The 26,011-nt window shown below is 37.5% G+C and overlaps 1 protein-coding gene across 4 annotated transcripts in view; it reads left to right on the top strand.

Moving 5' to 3' along the window:
* Nucleotides 1–26,011, top strand: part of SDCCAG8 (SHH signaling and ciliogenesis regulator SDCCAG8) — a 116,388-nt gene that overhangs the window by 34,725 nt on the left and 55,652 nt on the right. For 2 of the 4 annotated variants that reach the window (XM_056344198.1, XM_056344200.1), the window contains exons 13-14: nucleotides 4,536–4,625; nucleotides 10,265–10,407. In XM_056344198.1, the coding sequence (XP_056200173.1) occupies nucleotides 4,536–4,625; nucleotides 10,265–10,407 (233 nt within the window). The remainder of the gene's footprint in view (nucleotides 1–4,535; nucleotides 4,626–10,264; nucleotides 10,408–26,011) is intronic. The other 2 variants (XM_056344199.1, XM_056344201.1) reach the window with 1 other exon arrangement.

Here is a 26,011-nt window from a genome sequence, read left to right on the forward strand (position 1 = left end):
ATTTTAACAAATGTTAATGTCATTGCAGATTATTTCATTTAAATGAAAACAGCTCAATTGCATCTAGTTTTGTTTTTAAAGAAAAACCTGAAATGTTTCATCTTACATGGCAATGAATAGCAAACAGTAATTGTTCTTTGGTCTCTCAGCCATGACCTGACCTTCTGGCTAAGAGACAGAGTTGATACTTTCCTTGGCCACCATCTGTTCATAATAAATACATATTTATTTTTTAAAAGTAGAAAGACAATAATGTATGAGTATTTTTGTGCTATTCCATATTAAATAGTGCATTTTTCTGTTTTAAAAGCAAATAATTGTGTTTCAGATGGCCTTTGGTATTTTGAAAGTGAGTTTATTGCTTCTTGAGGTATAATTGTATTTTTAATTGTGCTGTGGATAAATTCTAGTTTTGAAGATGTATTTTAGTTTATATATAGTTACTTTTAGAAAGGGATTTAAGTTATTCAGGTGTGTCAGAATAGGCAGGAATCCTGGTATGTACAATTTAGGATCATCAGATACATATACTTATATGTCAGTAAATACAGACATATGTTTATCATACACTTATAGATACAAATTTCTTCAAAACTGAATTTATGTCATTTAGGAAAATGAAAGGGAGTACATATCTTTGGTCTTATTCTCTTTTATTTTAACATATCTTTTCCTATCCTTATTGCTCTATTAGGACAAATAACAAATATTGGCACCTTGGCAGATTACCTGTTCTTAATATTTGACGTGAATATGTCTTACAAATGAAGAAGCAACGAGCAATGTTAAGACTGAAATTGAATACGTGTTTTGTGATATCATCCATCATGATCCTGATTAACATTAGGATTATGGAGGGAGGGGGCGAAAGACATACACCACACAGTTTCTCTACACAAAAACTGCATCTGTTCATCTGGCCCAGTATGTTGTGAAGCAGCGTAACCTACTGCCCTCTCTTCTTCTCTCTCAGCCCTCCCATTGTGGATGTAGCTGTGCCGAAATAACAGTGCCTTACTTAATACTTTTCCTTCTTAGGAACAAGCTTCGTAAGTTATACGAGTATAATGCTTTCATGGCAGTAAACTCTGTCCACACTAGGGGTTGTACTAGCACAGCTATATCTCAGAAAAGTCACACCCTAACCTAAATAGCTGTTATCAGAACAAAAATTGTGTGGCATATTTGACACAGCAGGACTGCACTTTTATAATACTTTTTTCTGTGAATTTGGAAGCACTGCATGGCATAATTTGTGCATTTCTAATAGAAATCATACTTCTGACACACTATGGAATCGTTTCCTCAGATTAGCATCACTTGCTAATTTCTGCTCTGCATTATAAAAATAAAAATGAAGTACACTTAATCATTTGCTTTGTGTTTGTCTGTAAATAGTTTTGATTTGGTTTATAAAATCTTGTAAGCTTCAGCATGTAGAAGTGAAAATAGTTTTGTACTATTGGTTTATGCAGTCCCAGCCAATTTGAGCATCATCCTTATTAGACAGTTCTTACCGGTAGCATTGCACCACTGGGAGTTGTGGTGGTCTTGTAATAAAGCAATAGGACTGTTAAATCCAACTTCAGAAACTTACTGAAGCTTTTAAATTTTATTTTACCATGTTTTGAGGAATCAAATAAATACTTTGTATAGAAATAAATCTGAGCTGGTAATCTTGGCCTGTAAAAAGCCATTCTTTTAATACTGTCTTTTAAATTGGGCAAACATAGCTTGAAGCAGGGAATTACAGAATTCGGTTGCCTACCTTGTAGGTGACAGAATTAAAAGCTCCAGAAATACTTTATGAAAACCCTCAGATTTTTAAGAGTTGCCTGTATGGAAGTTCATGACCCCAAATAAAAAGAAGTTTGAGAGTCACTGATATGCACAACCTCTATACAAATGGAAAGAGCTACACATCAAAGCATTTTTGTGTAGTGTGACAGAACCTAAATGATGTCTCTGTACACTATAGACTGACAATTTTGCAGACAAATAAAAATCTGGCAAAATTGCAGTCCAAAAGCATTTTGCCAAAAGGTATTTTGGGAATGTTTATCTCATTTGTCATAAATCCGTGATATATAGTAACCTAATTTAGACATTATAAGTGGAGAAATTACTGACTCTGTCTTCATCAGAAGTAATGCAGGCCAAGGATTTAGGTGTATATCCTGGGAATGCTGCAGAGTGCCCGATGCAAGACCAATACAACCTTCCAAAGACACTGATTCACTGAAGTGTCTTTCTATGAACAGGTACCAGGCTTCTGTGAGTCAGGCTATAAAATACTAAATTTTTCACAAGCTGGAACATTCAGGATGCCACCAGACTTTGTAAAACTTGCAAGTTTTAATAATGTCGATGAAGATAGGTTAGGATTATGTGTTATGTGTATGCTTGTACCAGGCCTATCCCTAAGATTTTGTGACCTCATTAGTTAAAAAGATGCTCTGGGGGTTTTACTTTGGAAAGAAATTCTGTTAACTCAGTTAAGCATACTTAAATACTATTTGGCAGGGAGGAAAAGCCCAAAACCTAGCAGACAGCTTAAGAAAATTTGATGCTAAGAGTTTTACTTGGTCTGACCTTGAGTATAGTGGCTTTCAAAGTAGGAACACCAAATTGCTTTTGGACAAGAAAGCATTAAGAAAACGTGATAGCCTTTGCTGTAACTGAACTCTTTTTTAATGTATCATTTTCCATTTGGGGCATTTAATGCATTAATTTGATAATGAGTAAATAAGGAGGGAGTAAAATGATGGTACTTTATGCCATGCTTTGATAAAAATTTTCTGACCTGTTCAGGAGGAACATTATTGTTTTTTATAACTGAACTTACTCGCTCATCTCAAGAATTCTGAGGAAAAACATTGCTCTACAACCCTGCAATATGTAACAAAATAGATGTTTAATTCCAATTACGTTATGGCTGCTGCTGCTCTGCTATGACATTACTTTCCTCTGTCAACCATCATTCCATAAAGATCACTGGTATGAGCACCCTTCATTACATTTTTTGTCATGTTTCTGTAGGAAGAATCCTTGGGATTCCCAGTAGTAAAATTTTCTGTACTGACTGGTCTAGGTTTTCTGTACTGATGTACTTCTCCTAAGCAGCTGGCCTGCTAAGAGGAATGACCCAGCTGGTAGTGAGATTTTTATTGTTCGTAGGTGTAGTTGGCCCATGTAACCTTGGTCCGTGTTCTGTCATTCAGTGTGATGTCACCCCAATAGTATATGGAAAGAGAAAATCATTTATGTGCATTAAACATTATTCGAAGTAGGAAAAGAATTGCATAGCTCTTGGTATAGTGTGTATATGCATTATATTTAAAGAAATGCTCTTTTCTTCTTAGACTAGAAAAATGGTTGCTTTATCAATAGTTATTGTGCCAACAATCAGAAGAAAGAGTGTAAAAGTCCCTGACTATGACTTGTCGGTTGTTACTGCATAGGTTTTCTTTCCAGCTATTCCTTAATACTGTCCAGGAAAAAAGAGCCAGTCCCACATCAGTAATCTCAAATATGTGTTTGAAAGGATAAAAGGAGTAAGTTTTGTTCTCTCCTGTTTTTCAATAATGAGGTAGGAGTAATCTTCCCCTTCCTTTTTTCTATATTCATCCCTCCTTCTCTGAAATTCCTTTATCAGCAAGCAAACCATCTATTTTGCACCACCCCACCCTCCCCCCTGTCCCCGTCCCCCCCACAGTGCAATCCATTAAAAAAAGAAAAAAATTAAATCTTGTTCCACTGTGGAACAAAATCACTTTCTTATCTCTGCTGGTGGCTGCTGAGCTAATCTCTGGTACAGCACTGTTGTCTGTTGAAATGTGACTGCAGTAATCTCTATGGGTTTGGAAGTTTTGTTCCTGAAATAGTATTGCAGTTCAAATATTTTGGCAAGTTGAAAGCAAATATTTTCAGGGAAATAATGAGGTAAAATCCTTGTATAACATGTTTCAGCCATTCACTCTTGTCTCTTTCCCAGGGTATTTATCCACAGTATCCAGGGGCCATGTTGCTCTTTGAGAGTTTGTGCAAGGACAGGCACCTCAGATTATTGCTTAATTAAAAAACTCTCTGTGTGTATTTGTGAATATATACTTAGCAGTATTAATTTTTTCTTGCCTCAGCTAACAATTACAGGTAAAAAGTTTGCTTCAACGGGATTTAAAGATGTGTGCATTTAAGAGCATCTCCCTTCCATGCCATTCCCAGGCATTTCTTCCAGCACCCCTGCTCTTCCTAGCAAACTGCAGGGTTCTGTTTCTGTTAATTCTCAGGTTTTTTGGAGGCAGAGGGTTTGCGGTGGCTGACCTTTGCTTAGGTAATGGTTCTCATCTAGAGGCTCTGCATTTTTAGTGGATCACATGGGGTGCCACAGCACTGCCAGGTGCTGTTACATTTCTGTGCAGTCCAAGTGAGAAGGTGGTCACAAAGCTGCTTCTCTTTGAGGAATTCAAGAGTCCCAGCAGATCAGGCTAGAATTATAGCCGTCCAACAAATTACAGCCTGCATTGCTTACCTAGGTTATGTCTTCACTTGTCCCTCTGGTCCTTCGACATCAACTGATTAGTGACCCAGCCCCAGGGAGAACCTTTCAAAAAGGAAGGAACCAGGTGTGTTTGTTTATTGGGGTTACTTCTCTTCTTGTGTTTCGACTCGCATTAGTTGCCTGTCATGTCATGAGGGGTTTTCAGATTTCTATTTTGGGCTAAATGATTTATAGAATATGCAGTTGGTTTATGGTTTTTGGAATTGGCCTCTTCGAAAGAGGTGGTCTTTGTGGATTCTTTTAGGCCTTGCGTGCATTGTATTTCTTGCTATTGATTTGTATATTCTCACAGCTTTATAATAAATTACTTCCAGAAAGGAGGTTTCTCCTTTAAAACTAAATTTAGTTTTCCTAACTGCTTTGTATCCTCATTCAGATTTGAAAGGGAAGTAGCAATAATCCATATAGAGTGCAAAAGGAAGAAAAAAAAATTGTTGGGACATGGCGGGGGTTAACTTCATGATGGCCTTAACTCTCTTTACAAAGTTGGATAGTTCTTCAGGTGCAATATGCTATGTCAGATGGCCATGCCTGGGAGGTCTGAGGTTTAGAGACCACTCAGAACCTAGAGCTGCTTGATTGATATCAGGATTAGGACAGAAATGACTGCAAGCGACCCCTGCTGCATACGGACAGATAGTCATCCTTCCTCCAAGTGAGACGCCTCAAAATCTTGCTACAAACCCAGTCTTGTTTAGTTGGGCTTTTTAAAAAAAAATAAAAAACAATTAGTGTTATCGTAGGGTATGATGGCTCTGTCCCTGATTAATTCGTATATTAATAAATAAAGAAGGCAACATGGGTTGACATCAGTGTTAAACAGTGCAAAAACGTCCTGTCACTGTTACATATGATATCTAAGTGTATGTGAATGGCCATAGTGGTGGCACCTCTTAGAAAGGCCTTAACTGTAGCCTCAGTCCTCTGCACTATCACTGAGCTCGTTGCTTTGAAGTGCTATTTAGTAAACGAAACTAAGCACATGAGCATCAGGGCCTGTGAAATTTTACTGTGTATTAATATGAAGTGTATGTGGTTTTGTAGATGCTGACTGCCTTTTGGGGACGTACCTACAAATAGCAACCACCACAGTTATTATATTTCACTTTTTATTATTTTATATATTTTTGGTTCTATTTTATTCCCCTTTAATCTTCTAATAATGGTGGAGAAAGAAGTACGAAGCGAAAAGAAAGTACTGTAAATTCGCTGAAATATTTTCCCCTCCAGAATTATTTTACTGCAGAGTTTGTGCAATGGTATAGTCAGTGCAGAATTTATTTTTCAGGTTATTGTGTATTTTCTTACCTGATGTGTTGAGCATACTGATACAACACTGAATGTCATAAATCACTTAGGAATACATTTAGGTTTAGTCTATCTTTTGTTTAAAGTCTTCTAAAGTTGTTTTTGCATTTACTTCAGAGTGTGAGTTCTTCTATCACTGCTTAATCATTCTCATTTGTTTTTAAAAAAAATTGTCTTTTCTGTCAGTTTACTGCTATTTAAAATTCTATGAAAAACATCTGCTAGCTTGGAATTTAAAGTTGCATTTTTCTGCATACAATAGAATCGGCATCAGTATGACAAAAAGCAATTATTTTAATCTTTAATTTGGCTTGTTTTGAATGAAAATATTTCATTTTATAAGATTTTGTAGAGATAAAGAGGCATCTAGTTAATTAAACAGCACATTTTTTAAAAAAACAGAAGTATTGTTAGGTGAAGATAATTTCAGATAATTTACAAAGAGGATATTTAAAGATTCATCTAGTGTTTGAGAAATCATCTTTTAGGTTTTCCCGTAAGTTGCATTTACGTCACTGAAGAGCATCTCCAGTGTGTTCACCTAAAAATGCATTGTGAAATCAGAAGATAATTTGTAAACACATCACAAAGTAATGAATGAGAAGTGAAACACTTAAAATTTAATTGTTTCAAGAAAAATACATGGAAGGGTTCCATGCGCTTCAAAGTGGAAAACTTAAAATAAAAATGGTGGTTTGGTTAGTGGTAATACTGAAAAAAAGTATAATTGATATAGAATAAAATTTTACTGCAGTGATAATTCACCAATGCTTTAATTTTTATGTAGTACAACTTCTTTCTTGTAACTGAATTGGATATGCATGCGGAATGGTGTTAATGTGTTTCGACTTACTAATAATGCTGTTTCTTTACTGAGGTTTAGCTTGCCATCTTTCAGTGGCAAAGCGCCTGTTGATTTTCCTGGGAGTATAGGCCACTGCAGTGCAAGACAGATTAAACAGTACTTTTAAAATTATGTGCAGAAGTAATAAGAATATTAAAGTTGCAGAGTTAAGCACCAGAAGTTGCCTGTTCCAGCCTTAATGTAGTCTTGTTGTACGTATACATTATGATAATTCTGTTCCTTGTTATACTGAAAATCTGTTTCAGATTTTCTTAAATGTAAGATTGTCATCTGTCTTTTTGCAGTTCTGTGCTCCATCTCTTGTCTCTCACATACATTGAAAAGTTAAGTACTGAAGTACTTAAGTTACTTGAAGTAACAAAAGTTAAGTATTGAAGAAATACTCCGACCATGTTGAAAAAGCTGTATTACAGGTGATAGGCACTGAGGGATCAAATTAATGCTGTATGTGAAGCATGCAGTCAGCAAAATACTTGAGTTGGTGGCTTGTTTCTGTCCCTGCAACTACACTGGAGCCCAGATAGTACCTACAGAACTGCTTGCAACTTCCCAGTAGAAGAAATGGGAACTAAAAGTAACATGAAAACTTCTGTTTGAGTCTGAGTAGTTTTGGAAAGATGCTGCCTGATAAGGTCCCTGCAGGAACAGTGAAGAAGAACATGTGTTCTGTATTTTCTCTGTATTTTAAATTCTGATTTTATTGTGATCACCTAGTGATGGACTGGACTTGACATATTTCAGGACAGAGTGTGTTTGTGAGAATATTGTTTGCAGGAGAGAGGTGAGGGTTTGGGGTTTTTTTTGTATGAACAAGTCTTGTACGTTTCAACCTATTACCTGAGTTTTAAATCAAAGTAACGCGTAGCATTCAGAATAGGGGCTGTCTGTTTTCAGCGTGATGACTCCTACTAATTTTTTTTCAAAGAACGTTTTCTGGTGTTGCAAAAATAATTTAGTTTATATCTTTAAATATACCTGGATTAGATGCTTCTGGTTTCTGAGTTGCTGTTAGCATGTTCTCTTAGGTGGCATTTTCCTGCTGTCCCTTTCTCTGAGGTTTTTCTGCTGTTTCTGCCATGGTCATTGCCAGAATTCTTGTGTAGAATTCCTACTCTTCATATGGCTCATGCTGTGAGTACCTCTAAATACTGATATTTAAAATACATTTATATAAATCTACATACACCCACACACATGCACAAACAGACATGTACATGTACATATATGTAAAGAAGCTGATTCTGAATTTTGGAATTACTGATGAAAGTAGCAGAATTAAAATTGTTCTTCAAAACCTATGTTTGCTTTCTTGATACTTTTTGTAGAAATCATAAGACTCCTGTGGATCTTTAAAGATCTTGTCATGGAGTCATTGTCTGGGAATTTCCCTCTGCACTTTCATGACAACTGAAATCTATGGATGTGTTCTTGGGTTCAGCCCTGCAGGTTCAACATCTGCCTGATGGAAGCAGAACATTTTCACCAGAGGTTCCTGCACTTGGAATCTGCTTCCTTCTGTGGGTCTGTGTCAAAACCTGACTGAGCCTGTTTAACTTGAGGCAACGGTATAAAGCCCATCTGTTCCTTGAAACTTTTCCCTGAAGGAGTGATCTAGAGTGTGTTTATGTTCTCAGCTGTGGTTGTGCTTTTTCAAATACTTAGTTGATGCTTTTCAACTGACTTGTGCTTTGGGTTTTTTAAAAAAGATATGCTGAATGGATGTATTCTTAAAGCAAATTAAGACTGTTGCAGAATTTCTCAAACTTGTAAAGACAGTGAAGAACTCGTGTCCCTGTTTAGTATGAATAGAGAAATAACATTAATGTACTGCTGTTGTTAAGAAGAATAGAGCATAGAGAACCCACTGAGACTTCTGTTGTTCTATTTAAAACATGCAAAAGTCTCTGGAAATAAGTGAAAATGCGAAGCATATGTAACTGAATACCTTTGCACACCTGGTTTTAAAATATTCTGACAGTATAATAGGTTGTTACATTCTTTAGAGGGGAAGAGTACTAACGATTTTGCAGATAGTTTTGCTATCTTTGTGTTTGAACTTGGACTTACTGATTTAATCTGGTAGGTGGTCTATGTGATAAAGCAAGGTGACATTGAAAGTCTAATGAAAATTTCCTTCATGAACCTTTGCTGAGTGCTCTTGGGAGAAAAAAAGTGTACAGTTAAGTAATTAGGAAAATTAAAAATTAAAAGAAAGAACATTACAAAACCTTCTGGATGAAGAGATTGTGTTTGCGACATCATGTACTGTAAGTGGTTTAGGTTAACATTTTCATAGCAGAAAAAGACAGTATTATTGTGAAGGTGCTTCAAGTGCAAATATTAGGACTGAATTACATTCATTCGTTTGTGTAGGATGTTTGAATGAATAATTTCATTAACTAAAGAAGATATTGAGTCTTATCTACATGAAGAAGCTATCACAAAATAAGTTATGGTATGAATTTAAAGTATAATAGCTATTCACCACTAACTCGTTCTATGAACAATTTTTTTCTGTACTACAAATGACCTTTCACAGTTTAGTTGATTGAAAAACATGCAACTTCCCTCCAGCCCCAACGATGAATAAATATTTATGTAGGGAGTTAGTGCAGAATTTTTAGCATTTTTACTACATGTTAAAATTACATTGTTAGCTTACTCTATACTTCACTGGCCTCCTTAAAAGCATACTTAGGACAAAGTATAGTATTAGTTACAGATGTGTTCCTGCAGGTACTTGTATGTTGTATATGGAGCAAACTGTATTCCTTCTGAGAATATTTGTGAGAAGTGTTTAAAGTGTTGACAGTGTGGTTCAATTACAGATCATAAGTCTAGTATGCTTCACTGGAATCAAAGGTGCTGGTCATGCATATTTACCTATTGTTATTTGTAAAATGAACTAATAGACTCATCGACTAAGATTTACTTGCTAGGTTTAGTTGATATATAAGGACTGTAAAGAAAATGCAGCTGGTATGTTTAGGATTTAGTTGTAAGTCATAAATAACTTATTTTCAATGATGGTAAAATCACAACATGACCTTTATTCTCTTGCATAATATTAGGTGAATATGACAAAGCCAAATTCCCATGTGTCATTGCTTATGTAATAGATAAGGAAAATAAATGACCTCAAGAACTATCCTGTATCCAGCAGTTTCTGAAGATGGCCACTGCTCTGCTGCCTTCTGGCTTTTTAACACAGTGAATTCGGGACACAAATACGGAAGCCTTCACATGAGAAAAACAGAAAATGATTGAATGTGTGTATCTCTTAAACCATCTGAAGACAATAACATTGATTGTTTGTTATTGTCTTTTAAATATTATATGCGTTTTGGCTTTCCATAAGAATGTAATTTCAAATACTTTGATTTGCAGTTTTCATCAAGTCATTACTTTTGTTCTAAATAAAAGTGTGCATTGTTTTTCAGGAGCTTTGATCACATTACAATTTATTGTTTTAACATTTATTTTTATGCATTTCTTAAATATACTTTCTTTGGTTCTACAATTTTCTTAAGAAAATAGAAAAACTGGGATTAGAGCTGAATGGAAACAAACAGCGTTTGGAACAAGCCCAGCAGGATGTGACAGGAGCCAGAGAGGAGTGCCTAAAACTGACAGAACTGCTGAGTAAATCTGAGCACCAACTGCACCTCACCAGGTACCCCTTATCCTATTACATGCTGTAGTACCGATTTCATTCTGCTAATTTTTTGCCACAGGCTTCCCCACAGTTGTTATAGATACTTGCAGTCATTGACTGCATGGGCAGCCCTCAGTCATGTTAGAAGTGGAGATTTAAATGACTAAATTATGAACTACAAAGAGAGTTATGAACTATAATTTGTGAAAGTGACTAGTGTGAAGAAAAGGTGATGTTCAACTCTGGTGATGAGATGGCATGTTTTTGGGTGGGAAAAAGAACAGGGGAGAGTGCAGACGCATTCTTTTTGTTGTTGCTTTTTTTGGTGCGTCAAAAATACTTCAAATATTGTTTGAGACTGTAGTATACAGCAGTACCTTTAAGCATAGGAGTTCTCAGATTAATAATCTGAAGTTTCTGTAGCAGAATGACCAGCAATGTGTAAATGAACATCATTGTGTTAAGCTTCATTGAAGATTAAACAATTAAAAGGTAAATTACTGTCTATGTGTAGGAGGTAAGGTTGAGTATGCGAAAAGAGTGTTTAAGTCACTTGTTCAGTGATGTGGTACAGTGCAAACCCTGTGTGATGAGAGACTTTACCTGAGTTATTCTAGCCTGGTGTATAGCTCCCACACCGTTTACCGGACTGTTCATTACACATTTCTAGAAAACACCAGAAGGTTAATATGCCAGTTTTTCATTGCAGCTTGAGTTTTGGTAACTGCAAGAATTTTTCCTTTCGCCACAGAAAATGCTGTTGTTTGACTGCAAGGTTTTGACTCTGTGTGTGGTTTTTGTTTTGTTCTGTTGCCCCGCTCCCCGCAAGAGTGAACATCCAGAAGCAAATCTGGTGGCGTTTATTCAGTCCTTAAGGAAAAAAGTTAAGTTCCTTTAAGTTTTACATGGGGGGAAAAAACCCCCTCAGACTTTTAACACTTAGCAGAAGTCTGCATGTTTATCCAAGTCTTGTACTCTTTGAGCTTTGTGAGAATTCTGCCATTGAGTAAATGGAAATAAAATAGAGCCTCGTCTAAACTATTAAATTCAATGAATCATTTTTTTATTCAGCTACATTTCTGTGTAATTCAGAGCACGGTTGTTTAACAGATGGAAGAAAGTACCACTCTAACAGCCTGTATTTAGAGAAAAAATATGCTAGAGGTTAATGAACTTGAAAAAAGTTTTGGGTGAGTTGTTAAGATATCTAAAGTTTGGATTTAGCAGAACTTTATTAATAATGATTTGTTGTGATAGTTAACCAAATGGCTTACCACGCTCCTTTTAGCAAAAGGCTGATTATATGCAATAAAGCTCTGGATATCTTGGTGGAAATCTGACTAGCCAGTGTTGGGGTATTTTTTGTGAAAATACTAAACTTGTAAAAAATGAAGACTATTGCCTACTTTTACATAGCAAGGTACCTGAAGCTGGATACCTAACATACAGATGATTCAGGTAGATTTTCAGTCTGTGGTCACTGACTTCAGGAAGTTTCTGAGATGCAGATCACTGGAGGCTGGGAACAGTATTTTGGGCAAGTAATGCTCTGTGCTGGCCCTGTTCTCATGTAGTTTCACAGACGTCTGCTTTTTGAGACAGATGCTGAACTGCCACAGTTTCTTTGCCTGACCTAGTGCAGATATCCTAATCTTTATTTTATTTTTTCTATGTTTTATATGTTACGGCCTCTGCTTGTAAGTATGCTTATAAGTATTGAAATGTTTTCTATGCTGACATTTAATTCTTGGGGAAATGTATACGTTGAAGCACAGGAAATAGATTCAGATCTTTCTCCTTGATATTCTCCAAATTCTATAATACTTTATAGGTTTCTGTGTCCTTCTTATCTTTGGAGTCTGCTTTCCATGAAAACATTAGGTGATGTTGCTGTCATTGATGAAGAAGGTGAGGGGCGAAGAGATGAGAGATTCGTTGCTCCTGAACTTTTAGCCACAGTCCCTGTGTACTTTGATGGGTAGGGCATGCGTGCAGATGTTCTCGCCTCTTTTCCGTGAGTCGCAGAGGAAAAGATCCCCTACTGAAACGAAGCTTTTCCTTACCCTGTACTCCTTTTCTTCCTCTCAGATCACTCCCTGCCAGTGCAGGTTTTCTATTTTAGCGAAGGTATAAAAGTTACATGTCTCTTGGGGCACTAGTTTTGCATTTTGAACTCAGTAATGTTTTTAATGGATTGGTGCTTTCATAGTTGTTGCCCGTGAACTTCATTTGCTTGCGGTCTGCCTTCTTTCATTCTTTATTCCCTTCGCCTCAAATGGCAGCTGTGCCAGTGAAAATACTCACTGGAAGGGTAGTGGTAGTAGCAATCCTATGGGGGTTAGAAACTCATTCACTGTGGCACTTGCCAAGGAAAACAGATTTTAAGCTCAAGAGTCCTGCCTGTGGGAGGTTGCTGCAGAAAGTGCACTGATTTAGCGCATCTCTTGGGTATTCTGGCCTTGGCCCCATCTTGCTGATTCCCCTCTTTCCAGGAGAGGACCAGCTGGTCCACTCCAAGTCTTCTCACAACACTGGACTTGTGGGAGGCCTGAACTGCTGTTACACGGCTGTAGATAGTCTTTCTGTTGCCTTGCATGACCTGTCTATGTTGTTCTGGCAAAAATCGGAGGTAGCTGAGGAGATACAGAAAGAATTGTTTGTTTTATATGAATTAGTATATTACTGAGGAGAAAAGTTTTTCACTAGTCCACTAATTCTGTGTTTGGATATTGTAAATAAATAGAATAATAAAACAAATATGAGAACTTCAGATTTTAATATATGAAAATGAGTTGGTAAATATATGAGCAAATTAAACGAGAAAGAGCTTGCAGCCTATGTCTTAATGAGAAAAAAAAAGTGCTCTGCAGAGCCGCACTCTTCAGGAGACCCACTTCTTTGCTGCATCCTAGTTTTCAGACACCAATGATTGATTACCAGCTAAACAGCTTCTAAGTTAACAAAATGTACTTGTTAAAAATCAAGAAAAAAGGTTACAATTAGCTATTCCAAACCATTGCCACAGAGTTTAAAATTGCCTTTTCCTGTCACCTTTCTTCCTGGAGCAATATGTTGCTTAGAAATCCTTGCTATTAACATGCATTTCCGGCTATTGAATCTAGTTAGTAATTCTAATTTGTATGTCTTCAAATGACTGGGAAAATACAGAACTTTTGCTGTGTGGTTTTGCTTGTCAGTCGTGTAACTTTGCAGATGTCACCATGCTATGAGACGGACCATGCTTGTTTAACTTTATTTTTTTTACCCTAGTTTCAGCTTTGTGGTTATTTGTAGTAGAGTCACTGTAGTAGGAGAATCTTATGAAATTACTTCTGAAGTCAATGTTAAATTGCCGTTACTTTGGCAAGGTTGGGTCTTGCTAACGAAGCTTATCTGAATCCATTTTTCAGCTGGTAGAAAACATACGGATCTTTTGTTCTTAGTTTATGAGAGAATAATTGTTAAAAATCATGTCATTATGCTAGTGGAAAAGATCACATAAAGGATGCAAGATGTGAACAACTTGCCCAGATCTTGGCATGTCATCTAATTTAATAACATTTTTCACTATTCTTGTGTAATGGAATCATCATTAAAAATCTTTCTTCTTTTTGTTTCAAAACAAATGTGAAGTTATTATTTGTTTCGGTTGCAGTCAGATATAGTTCCTGTTTGCATGTGCCAGAGCAGTTAGAAAAATCTTAAGTAGTGAGGGAATCACTGAATTTCAAAATTCAACTTTTTTCTATGCCATCATGCATTTTCTCAGGCACGGAGATAGGTAGATGGCTCGAGGTATTTTTGTCTGAAATGTCATCTAAAATTTCCTAGGAGTTGTAATTGAGTGGAACTGAAGCAGATTTAGTTTAATTTCATACTATTCTCGTTTGCTTATATGAAACATTGCAAGCAGTACTGAATGTCAACTTGTAGGTGGGGAAAAATTACTTAGACAGTAGAAGAACTCATGCTTCCAGGTTCAGGTGACCCACCAAGCTACCCTGAATCCCTGCGTCACTCCCTTGAAGGATTAAAATTTATATTACAGTGAGTCACTGGGTGTTGTAGTTCTTGATTATTTTTTTTCCTCTGTTATGTGATATTTATTTTCTGTCTTATTTTTGAAAAACGATTGGATGTCTAGAAAGTAGCGTATCTAAGAAAGTGGCATTTGTGGAGGACAGTGGGTTTTAGCAGTGCTATAGCCTTCCTACTGTGCATCGGTCCTTGCTAGTTTCAGCAACTCCATTAACAGTAATTTGTATTACAGGTATAATAAATAAAACACATAAATCTATCATTTCACCTCCAGGTTCCTGTAGCATTATTTAGTCACTGAAACTTCGGTGTTGAGCTATACGTTGTCACCAGCGTTCCTTGTTAGAATTGCACCATGCCTCATACCTTGTTTCCCTATTTAAGCTATGCTACTAAATGATGAAATGTCAACTAACTTCTCGGTAGTTATACATAGTCTGCTAGGGAGTTGTACAGTATTTAGTATTATCTATTCTTTATTTTCTAGTAGCATCTATTAGTTAGCGGCACACTCACTGTTGTCCTCTTTCCAGTAATTTTAGCATGTCAGAAAGTCCATCATCTCTTCTGGAGAGGCAGTAACATTTGAAGAAATGGTGTTACTAATATTCAATGACTGAGATATGTTTTATCTTTCCAGACTGACTGACTGATGAAATCACCAATAACACTTGAATTGAGGAGCGGGGAGGGGGGAGAAGGGAGAAGCAGAAATGAGGTGCAAGGAGTGATTGATTTCTAATTTTTTTTTTTATATTCTGCTCATCTTGTACAAAACCATTATTTTAAAGTGCTGGGAGGAGTGATAACATGAAACAACTCTGACAACTAATAAACTTTTTAGATTCTGCTTCATATGTTTACTTTTCATTAAATTTAGGGACGGTTGCGACTATGTTGTTGTGATTCAGTCAACATTTATTTCTATCTGGTTTTCATATACAAAGGCATCGGGATGCCAGAAAATAAACTGTTAACGGAGAATTAACTTCTTTGGCACGCTTTCATACTTATCTTCCAAATTAAAGAAAATGAAATGGGCAGAAGCAGAGTGTAGATTACCTCCTTTTTGTCAAAAATGGTGGGAATTTGAAAATTAATAATAAAAAAGGGAACAGATGCAGTAACATGCCAGAGGGAGATTAATGTGGAGAGTAAAATCTGTGAGCAACAAAACTGAAGCAAACTGAATCAGTGGGAGGTGGTTGTACAATCAAAATCAGGATAAAAGAGAAATTACAAACAACCCTGCACTTGTCAAAGTAGTAGTAATGAAATCCTGACTCTGCCAGCAGCGAGAACCTGTGTTAGCACTTTGGGGTAAGGCCGGGAGCCGGGTGCCAGGTAGGAGGGCAGCGCGAGGCTGCTGGGCGGCAGCCATCGCGTGTGGAACAGATGGCGGGGAAAGCTGGCCGGGGAGGGGCTCCTTCGCAGAGCTAATCAGACAGTAACGGATAGGGCAGCTGGGAGGACTGACCACCGAGAGGCAAGCGGCGGGGTAGCCGCAGCCTTCCACGATGTGTGCAGTGGTGTGCCCGGCGGCCGGAGAGAAGACCTTGCAACGTCTTTTCCGACCGCACAAAGTTTGGAGGCGAGCGGCAGCGCTCGCCCCAGCTCAGGGCAGAGGGGAGGCACGGGCCGGCCGCAGGCTCCCCGGTGGCCTGCTGGCCTCCGAGCGTCCCGCCTAGGTGTGTCCTGCCCCCTCCCACTTCACAGATACGTGGCTTTGCTCTGGTCCTGTCGCGTAGTAAGGTTATGCGTGTGTTTGTATTTTATTGTAGGAGCTCACTGAACGCAGAATTTGGCGATTGACAGAAATACAAAAGCACGTGGGTCCGGGGACCGATCCAGCAAAGCGATAAGAAAACTTTGCTCCTGTCGAAAGCGGGGAGAGCTGTAGGTCGGCACCTTCCCACAGGGTTGGGCCTCTCCGATGAATGAGACCAGTTTTCTGATGCTTTATTTTTGCTCCGAGGAGGCACTTCCCTCTTCATAAACAAGAGGAATGAATGGAGGTCCGAGCCTTCTGATCTTGAGTCACATGAATAATTTGACTCACGTAAGAAGTAAAGATCAATAGGATTTCTTGCGCAAGTAAGAGGTAGTCATGTGCGAGAGGATTACAAGGTCGTGCCCCGTATTGATGACTGTCAGCTTGAAAGAGAAATGCAAACAAAATTTTATCAAGGAAAGGGGGAAATAAAATCCTGAAGTGCAGCAAGGGAGACCTAACCTATTGCTGCCCAGAGTTGTGTGGTTGGGATATGTGACACTTTTTTTAGACAGTCTCAACAAAGAAATCTACATCTCCCCGCATCTGCTTTTTGAACTTGTATATCTCTCGTCTGCAGAAGGTTTATAGCTTGGCTCAATTATTCATTTTGAGCAGGGAGGGGAGGAAACATTACAGGGATTTGAAATAGGTGGTATAACATAGCCATATGCTATTTATGCAGCAGTTTCTGCAATAAATCTAATTTGGTGCTGTCAAAGAAAATTAGACTTATTTGGTATAGCAGCACATTAGTAAATGATTGTGGTAGCTTTGAAAGTTGTCATTCACTCTGCTTTACTTGCAATGGAATCTTGAAAAGCCTCTTTCCCCCTTCCTTTTCCCCTGAGCAACTCTGTGAAAATGTCTTAGTTCTTTGTCCTGCAGCTGTAGAAACTGCAAATATTTCCACAACTGGAAAAAAAAAAAAGTCTGGCTTTAAGGTAATTGAAGAAGGGGATGGAAGAAAGAATAACCTCTGTTGTTAGCGATTATATGAATGTATAAGTGGAAAAATCAATAAAGTGGTGGGGGATAAATTTCTCTTTTGCCTACAGGTTTTCATAGTGCAGCTGAAATTGTTTATCTGATTATACAGCATGTAGATAAATTAGCCGCTCCGCGTTATTATAGAAGGTAAAATATTTTACCTGCCATGATAAGACCATATGCTGCTTTATGAAGACTGATACTGAATGATTTGAAATAAATCGGCTCTGTCGTCTTCTGGCAGAGCCTTGTAGAAATTTTGAAGCTGATACACTTTGTGTCGAGATAATACACAATTATTTAAATATATTTCTATTTAAACATATCTAAGATGATTGTACAAATGTGTAAAGTCCATTGATGAAGTTTGAAAGGGAAAGAAAGAAAACAGAAGGGAAGGAGTAAAGAATAAATCCAAAATCGTGTGTTGAATTTGTATATGAAAGAATTTATAAATCACCCTTTTTTTTTTTTTTTTCATTTTTAAACATGGTTGACAATTTAATTTATTGTCCGACACCACACAATTTCTCAAGGAAAAGGCATTAATAAATTTTCAGATTTTAGTTTTAGATTCATCTAAATTTTTCTCCATGGCATTTAAACTGCAACTGCTCACATCAAATTTCTCTAATGATTTCATCTTTTATACATCACATCAGGTTGTTGAGGCAGCCAAATTGCTACTGCATGTAGAGTGTGGTTCAGGAGCAGTGACAATACTTAAAGCGCTTTGGAGCGAGCAGTGAATTGAGATGAAATACAGAAGAGCCTAACTGCTGTAGAAAACAAACATCTTTATAAGGTCTTTGTTTTGAGCAGTTATTATTCAGCACTAACAGTAATAAGTTTATGTGTGTGTATCAAATATTTGCTTTGATCTCATTCAAATTAGGTTTTCTATTTGTGTGACTAATAACAACAGGATAATGATTTTTTTATTATTTTTTTTTTTTTTGAAGCACAAAAATCTTTCAGACACACATATTGAAGGCTGCTGGATTTTTTGCTGAATTTGCTACTGGAAAAATGGTTCTGATTTTTATCTTTATTTTTTACTTTTTTTTAGGGCTTTTTTCTCAAGTACATCTGAAGGCTTGTTTTTGGAATAAACTAAAATGTACTTTTTTTTATTTGCGCTTGGTATTTGTGAGCTTAAACAATTTTAAAAGCTGCCTTGTGCCTTCAAAAGTATATTCAAAGTTGTTTACTTTGTGCAGTCATAGTGGTTGTTGGTTTGTTTTGTTGTTTGGGTTTTTTTTCTTCTGTGCCAAGATTGAGCTGTTGGATTTCTTGTCTAGAAAAAAAAAAAAATCAGCAGAGAACCCAAAGGGTGCTCGTCTAAGGGACTTAATCACACTTGACACAGAAGAGCTTCAGCCTGTAGGTTGTCATCTCCAGAGAAGGTAGCTGGTGGAGGGAGGGAGGAAGGAAGGAAGGAAGGAAGAAAAAAAAATAAATCACCTGAGCCAGCTTTGGCTGCCTGGCTGCTCTGCTCACCCCTTGCTCAGTGCCCTTGTGGCCGGGGCTTGGTCAGGGGGACAGCGTGAGCCGGGAGATGCCCGTCCTGAGCAAGCAGATGAGCGCAGCCTCGGCTGTCGGCTACTTGACAGGGCTGACCTTCTTCCCCTGGCCGTGCTGGCAGCCTGGCAAGCTGAATAGCGTGCCGCTGCTGGTTGCCCCTGTGTTCCTGGTGGACTGCTTTTTTTCTAGAAATAGGAGCAACTGTTCTTGATTAGCTTCTCCTTCTTGTTCAGTTGCCTTCTATAGGGCTTAAATCGAACGGTGGAATAAAAGTTTCTCTGTAGTTAGGTGGGACACTGCTGAATATTCCTTTTGTTGCAGAGCTCCTCCTCTGTGGAGACAGAAGTGCTTTTGTTCACCTGCGTGTAGTTTCCTACGGAAGAAGATCGTAGCATCAAAAAAATAAAAAAATAATTAAAAAAAAATCCCTTGCAAATGCAGGGACTAATCCCCATATAAGGGATCTATCAGTATTAAGTTTTTATTCAGCTAAACTTGTGCAGTATTTGTCAATGCAATTTTCATTAGAGTCAAATTCAGACCTAACATAAGTATAACTGCATTTCTGCTAATGAGATTGGATTACCTCCTGGATTTGCTCCCAGAAAGCTTTACTTTAAATTCATTTTTTGGTAAAAGGGTAATAAAATGGGTGGTTCATTATAATTGCTTACAAAACTTAAAATATGTATTTTATATTTTGGTATTGTATTTAGTCTGGGTGAAAGATTTTAATTTTTTTTAAAGGATACCCAAGGTATGCAGTGAAACTGAAAGGTGTTTCTTATTTTAGAAGAGTGAGGTGTCAAGGAGGTTAGTTAATAATTCAGGAGCTTGTGGTTATCAGAATGTATTCCTGAAAAGAAATATGGGCACAGGAATTGCTAAAAATAATGCATCCTGTCGACAACATGAATTTAGTCTCAGCCCTGACAAAGAATCTTTACAATTTGTCTCAACGTGGAAGGCAGTATTTTAACAGAGTTGCATATGTGTGTTTTACAAGGCTTGAAAACAAGAAAAAATATTCAGGATTTTTTTCCCCTTAAATAGTGTTGCATTTGAAACATCAGTAGGTAAGTTTAAAAAAAAAATGCTGCAGATGAAATAATTTACAGTGAATGTTGTTGGCCGCTTTAAGGCTTTACTGTAAACTTACTCATTCAGCTGTTCTCATTTTCTCTTTGCATTTTTAGTCAGTATCTTTGTTACATGGTGTTAAAATGTGAGTCAAAAGCTTTCATTTATTATTTCATTTGTAATATTTTTATTAGCCTTTTCCACTTCTCTGCATAGCTCTGCAAGTTTTTCTGAGATTCTGCTAGTCTTTGCAAGAAGGTACAGATATATGTATATGAAGAAAATCACCCTAGCTGTTGGAGTTAACAAACGGTGATAAAAATCTATTCTCTTGCTTCTGTATTATTTCTCCTATACCCCAAACCGATCTTCACAAATACAGGACTGCAAAGAACTTCATCTTCTGCTGGTTAGCAGAAGTGGATTTAAATCCACACCGACAGTTCATTTGACAATGACCTTGAGGGGCTTTGCTTCTTGAAGAAGAAAGCAGAAGCTTGCGGTAAACAAAGTTCACTTCTGACAGATGGATTGAATGACAGAAAGGTTGCGAGTGCCAGAATAGCCCTGGCAGAGGAGGAAATGTTCAGTGGAATCCAACAGGAGAGGAGGTGTGAACAGGTGCAGGGTTGCTGACGGAAGGGGAACCAGATGGAAGGAGCCAGAGCCAGTTTATTTAAAGGAAAAGGCAGAAAACACTGAAAGGCTGTGCGATCAGTGGCTAAAAGTGTGCATGGAAGAAGGTAAAAATTCACAAAGCAAAACTGCACAGTGGGATATCTAGCACTTAACATAATGGTAGTAATTTGTGAGTTTCGTTTTAAAGTTGCTATTGAAATATGTTTCTCCCTTACTCTTGACAGCATAGAGATTTATAACCTGACCAAAAAAAAAAAAAAAACCCCACACAAAAAAAAAAAGAAAAAACCCACCAAAACCCTGAACTGTTATACCGCCTGTCCATTATTTCTAATACTAATGTGCAGACAGTTACAATCAGGATAATACAAAAATTATGCCACGATTGGCCAAACCAATAAAGGGCATATAAGGCTGGATGTTTATTTTTTAACTCACCTGTTAATAACTAGCTCCTGTGATATGTGTGTAGATAAACATGTCTTTTATTGGGATGTTTCTGTGATATCTAGAGCAAGTCAGCAACAGTCAAGTATAATGTAATGTTAGCACGGTATTTCTCGTCTCTTTTGCTTTTGGTCACAAGTTTGTCAGTTTGCTGGAATACGTGGTATCTTGCTGTAGGATGGGGTAGAAGTCTAGCTTACCCTAGATCAGGTTCCCTCAGAATGAAATACTGCCTTTCAAATTGTCATCCTGAAGGATGCTTTGTTCTGTCAAATTTTTCTGCTTCTTCCCAAGCTGTTCCTGTGAGGCTTGGTCCTTTGGAGACCAAGAGAACTTTTCCTCACTTCTCAACTTCAGCAATAGTTGGGGAGAGTTAACAACTTCAAAGTATCGAGCCTGTGGTAACTTAACTGCAGGTTGTGTTTCCAAATCTAATGTCTGTGAAAAATGTAGGTGACTGTTCAGCAGTCATTCATAGTGCATCTGTGATCTACTGGATCATTCAGCTGTGCTTGATTTGATCCGGATCAGGTGTGAGCACAGTCACTTTCCTTTTGAATTAGTTAGAGCATGCAATGCAGTGTTTATGCTGACTTTATGCCAGCTGCAGTAGGACAGATGATACCTGATTCAGCATAAAGCTTGCTGGTACAAAGTTAACGTACCAAAAACATTGGGTTTTTGAACAAATTTAAATTGGCAGAGCGAGTTCATAGCAGATCAGGTCTCTGCATCATTTAGCTGCATCATTTTTTGATTCAATGGTAGGAGCCTGACGTTTGGATTTACTGTATTAACAAGCTGAGCCTTGGAATACAGTCACAAGTGTTTGAAGTTGCTCTGAGTCGACGCTTCTGCTGAAAAGGCAAATCCCTAGAGTGGTGATATGTGGCTACGTCTGGCCACAAATTGCTGGGCCCTTGCTTGAGTTGACACTGGAAGACAAGCACCTGTATGAGAGAGATAATCAGATTGAGAAAGAATCATTTGTTCTTGCAGAATATGTTGCATGAGTGCCAGTTATAGGAGAATGAAAAGAGGGACCGCACCTTATACTGGCACCTTATATCTTGCCTTAGACTGGCTTAATCCTGTCCTGAAGCTGTGTCTTAAGAGGCTGCTCGTGCCAAACTCAAGAGTCACCCTGGCAAGAAAATTACTCCTTTACTTTAAATCCTAGTTTCAATAACTTTGTTTTGTGCATACAGAGTAACTATCTGTAAAAATCTTCTATGGAAGGCAAACATTTCAACATTCAGCCATCTCTAAAAGTGGTTTGTGGAACAAAGATAGAAAGAATAGTCCAGAGAAAGGGGTACATTCCTGTGAAGTGCTTAGGGCTATGCACTAAGACTTCCCAAAAAACACTTCTCATGTTGCATCTTCCCATGCAACTTCTGTTCTGTACTTGATTTTCTGTTTCTAGAGGGACTCAGCCAAATAGTTCACAAGCTGATGGTAATAACCGCTGCAGGATGGGTGTTTGTTTGCAAGGTACATATCTTGCTGGCAAGGCTAACAGATGTGCCAGAAAAATCAGATTTTGGTTCTAAGTCAGTATATTTGACCTAATATGAGACGTTAGTTACTGTTAGAGACACTTTTTTCTTCTCTAACAATGAAATACGGGGCAGTTAATCCTAATATTTAGCTGTGATTTGGTGTACAGAGAACTATCCAGATTGAAAAGTAGTTCTAGTCTACGTTGAGGAACTATATATATATATCATGAAGGCATAACACCAAAAGAAAATCATGTTACAGACTAGGTGTTTTCTATTTTGCTGAATTTAAAGTAAGAAATCAAATCCTTTCATTTTGTTAATAGACTTAATAGGTAGAAGTAGAGATGGAATATACCACCAGGTATGTATATATTTAAGTTAACTGTATTCAGGCTTCTTTATATCATACAAACTTTCACAGGAGCAATGCTCTGTGTCTCTCAGTTCCTATGACCTTGCAACCTTTCATCTTTCTTATGCCCGTCAATGTCTCCAGTTAGTGATAATTTTGAAGTAGTTTTCAAGTACTCAAAAATAGAGTAGGAATCTCTTTCATGCACAGCCATTAATATATAATATCTTCTGATGCCTCTAGTAGAGTGTAAAGGGCCAAGTGGAAGTTTTAAATTTAGTATTTTGTTGTTTCTGTAGACCTCCTAATATTATCCAAAGTGCAAAAAACAAATGATATGATAGTTCCAACACTGTCGCTGCATTGTAAATAAAGTTGGGAAAAAATTCAGTGGAAAGTCGTATGCACTAATTTGTGTTTCAGGAAAATTGGAATTCTCAGAAAGAGTAGAACGTAGTATAACAAGTTGTTGTTATTTGGATTCTGGGAATGGGGATAGAGTTGGGTAATTATTTGCATTGTGGGAAAACAGTTTTAAGTTGATTGTCAATAATTGTAGTTAGTGTCTTGACAAAATTGGAAATGTGCACAGAGCTTAATCTTCTCTTGTTTTCTCCCCCGAAAACTGTTTCTTGTTTTTTGAGGTGTTTTTGTGAAGTGGTAGTAGCCTGGCAGGGCTGTTTTTTCCAGTCTTTTATCTCAGGTAGGGAAGTAAAAGGTTTTGCTTGGTTAGTTGATTAACATAATATAAGGGGGGTATTTCCACTTTAAAGTTATTTCTGTACCTTCTTCTAACTTTCCAGATTCATATTTAAAGAGCTGAATCAATTTGAATGCTTGATTTTTTTTACCACTTTTAAACCCTTAACCTTTACATAATTTTTCTAATTGCTTGTATTAGTTTCTGCTTCACATAGTTATGAGAAGAAAACTGACATTTCTTTACTTTAGGAACTCTGTATCTCTCAACTAATGTAACTAGGCAGCTTACACTGTAAAAAGAAAAATTAAGATTACTTTTTTTTTAAGCCTCACAAATAAGAGCACAAGTATCCTCAACAATGACACAGTCCTCCAGTTCTACCAATTAAATTAATAATTAGATCTCTGCAAAATTTGACCGTGCAAATGTAGATTTTTACTGAAGCTCACCAAACACAGTGTGCTGGCTGGGGCAGTTTCCAGGAACTTGAGGTTTCTGCTGAGAAGACCTGGCAGCCTGCTGCAGGATCAGCGTCCAGTCAGCTCCCACAAACAGCCATAAAGAGCAACTCAGTGGGTAATTCCCACAATGGGATACAGGAAGGGCAATTTTTCAACTCCTTGGAGAGGTTTAAAGAAATTACCTGATCATGACGCTTTTAAAAGGTATCTCTACATAATTCTTGCACAAGCATGCACATTAGTGTCTTTTTTTTATTGAGTTAGTTTTTGACATATAAGAACATTTGTTTCATGCTTCTCTTTCTGCCCTGTGAAAGCACCAAGAGCCCTAAAATGTAGCTAGTCCAAACATGCTGTGGTGGATTTACACATGCACTGAAAAAATAAAAACCTTTATTACAAAAAATCAGATGGCAAAGATCTACAGTGTTTTATAAGAGGAAACCAGGAAACACTGTCCAGCTATACCCTCAGACATAGCAATCCTAGGTATTAATAAGGACCTATTAGATGAAAATACATAGGCCTTAAAAAGGACGGTGACCAAAAAAATCAATGCTAAACAAAAGGTTCCAGAAGCCTGGCTTAAAGGAAGGGGAGAAATCTTGTGACCTGAGTCATCTTATTGAGTTGATCCAAACATATGAGCAAGATACATGCTTTAGAGCCGTGTTAATTTAGAAGGTGTGGAAATTAATAATTTTGGATCATAGCTACACTTAAAATGAGCATTTACTTATTTACTGGCAGAATTTGGGGTCTTACTGTGTTGTATTTCCTTACCTAAATGTTTGGAAATACTAAGACTGCAGATAGCAGAAGATAAAACCCTGTAAACACATTCTCCATTATAAATAGCTGAATAGATACTAGCTGAATAGGATAGTGCTTTTAAATTGAAAAGCAGGTCTGAAAGCAATTTTAAGAATTGTATATTAATAGATAAAATTATTTAAGACCGTTCCTGGGGAGAATGACATCTTGGTAAATTGTACTTTTCTCATATTTGCAAACCAACCTTTAGGCTTGTCTGCTGACCGGAAAAAAAACAAAACACCCAAGCCCTTATCCTTCTGTGTATGACATAGTTATTAAGATACATATGGAGGACAAAGGAGAGAAATTTGTGAAGTGTTCTGACCCCAGCATGTGATCTTATTCTATATACATTCTTTTATGACCTTTATCATTGTAGAATTTGAATACTTTTTGATAGTAAAGTAAGAGACTGCAAACATTTTTCTCATGTTTCCCCTTAGAGAGTAGGGTAAGTATTCTGACCTCTTATTTCAGTTTGTTTGTTTTGTTTTGCTTTGTTTTTTACTGTGAATGTTCCTGTGTGTTTGGTGGGGGTTTTGGTAGTGGGTGGGGTTTTTTTTTTTCCTTTTTCCTGTAGCCTGAGAGAAGAGCAAGGATATACTCTTGATTTTCCATTCTTCCCTTGGCGCTTGTAGCTGAAGTAATAATATGAAATAACCTGCAAGAAGGTGGTTCAGAAAGCTGCATGTAATGGACACTAGACCTATATTGTGGAAAGCTTGCAAAGTAGACTGCATAAAACATTGCTGAGCCTTTGTATCCAAAGCTATTGGCTAAAATCTTTAGGTTTCCTAATACATGTAGGCTTTCAAGTTCTATTTTCAAAAGTGTTCTAAATGATTGAGTGCCTTTAGGCCAGATTTTGTTAAAGTACTGGGAAGTAAATGCTTGGGTACTTTCTCAAAACTGTTTTTGGTTTGGTATAGAGAAGCTTGTGCTACACATTTATTTTCAAAAATACTGGGAGAGAAAGCCTGTTTCCTCTGGAAGAGCTGAGGGAGCGCTCAGTGGAGTGCTTTGCCTCCTCTGAGGTGGGTTTTTTTGGTGCTTTGCCTCTTCTGAGGTGATCTGTTGTACGTTAGTTCCCATGCTGGCCCACTCGGCTACAGTTGGCCCAGGAAAGAGGTCTGTGCTCGACCGCTGAGGCATGTCGGAGAAGCAGCGGTGTTAGGCTTTGCTGGTCCTCTTGCTACCCAAGTACCAGTGTTGGTGCTGAGTTCCAGGACTGGTCATTACACCAAGAATCTTGTTAGTTCAGATGCCTGCAATGTTTGGAACACTAAATGCCAGCTA

The sequence above is a fragment of the Falco biarmicus genome, chromosome 6 (assembly GCF_023638135.1).
Source record: "Falco biarmicus isolate bFalBia1 chromosome 6, bFalBia1.pri, whole genome shotgun sequence".
Taxonomy (NCBI): Eukaryota; Metazoa; Chordata; class Aves; order Falconiformes; family Falconidae; genus Falco; species Falco biarmicus.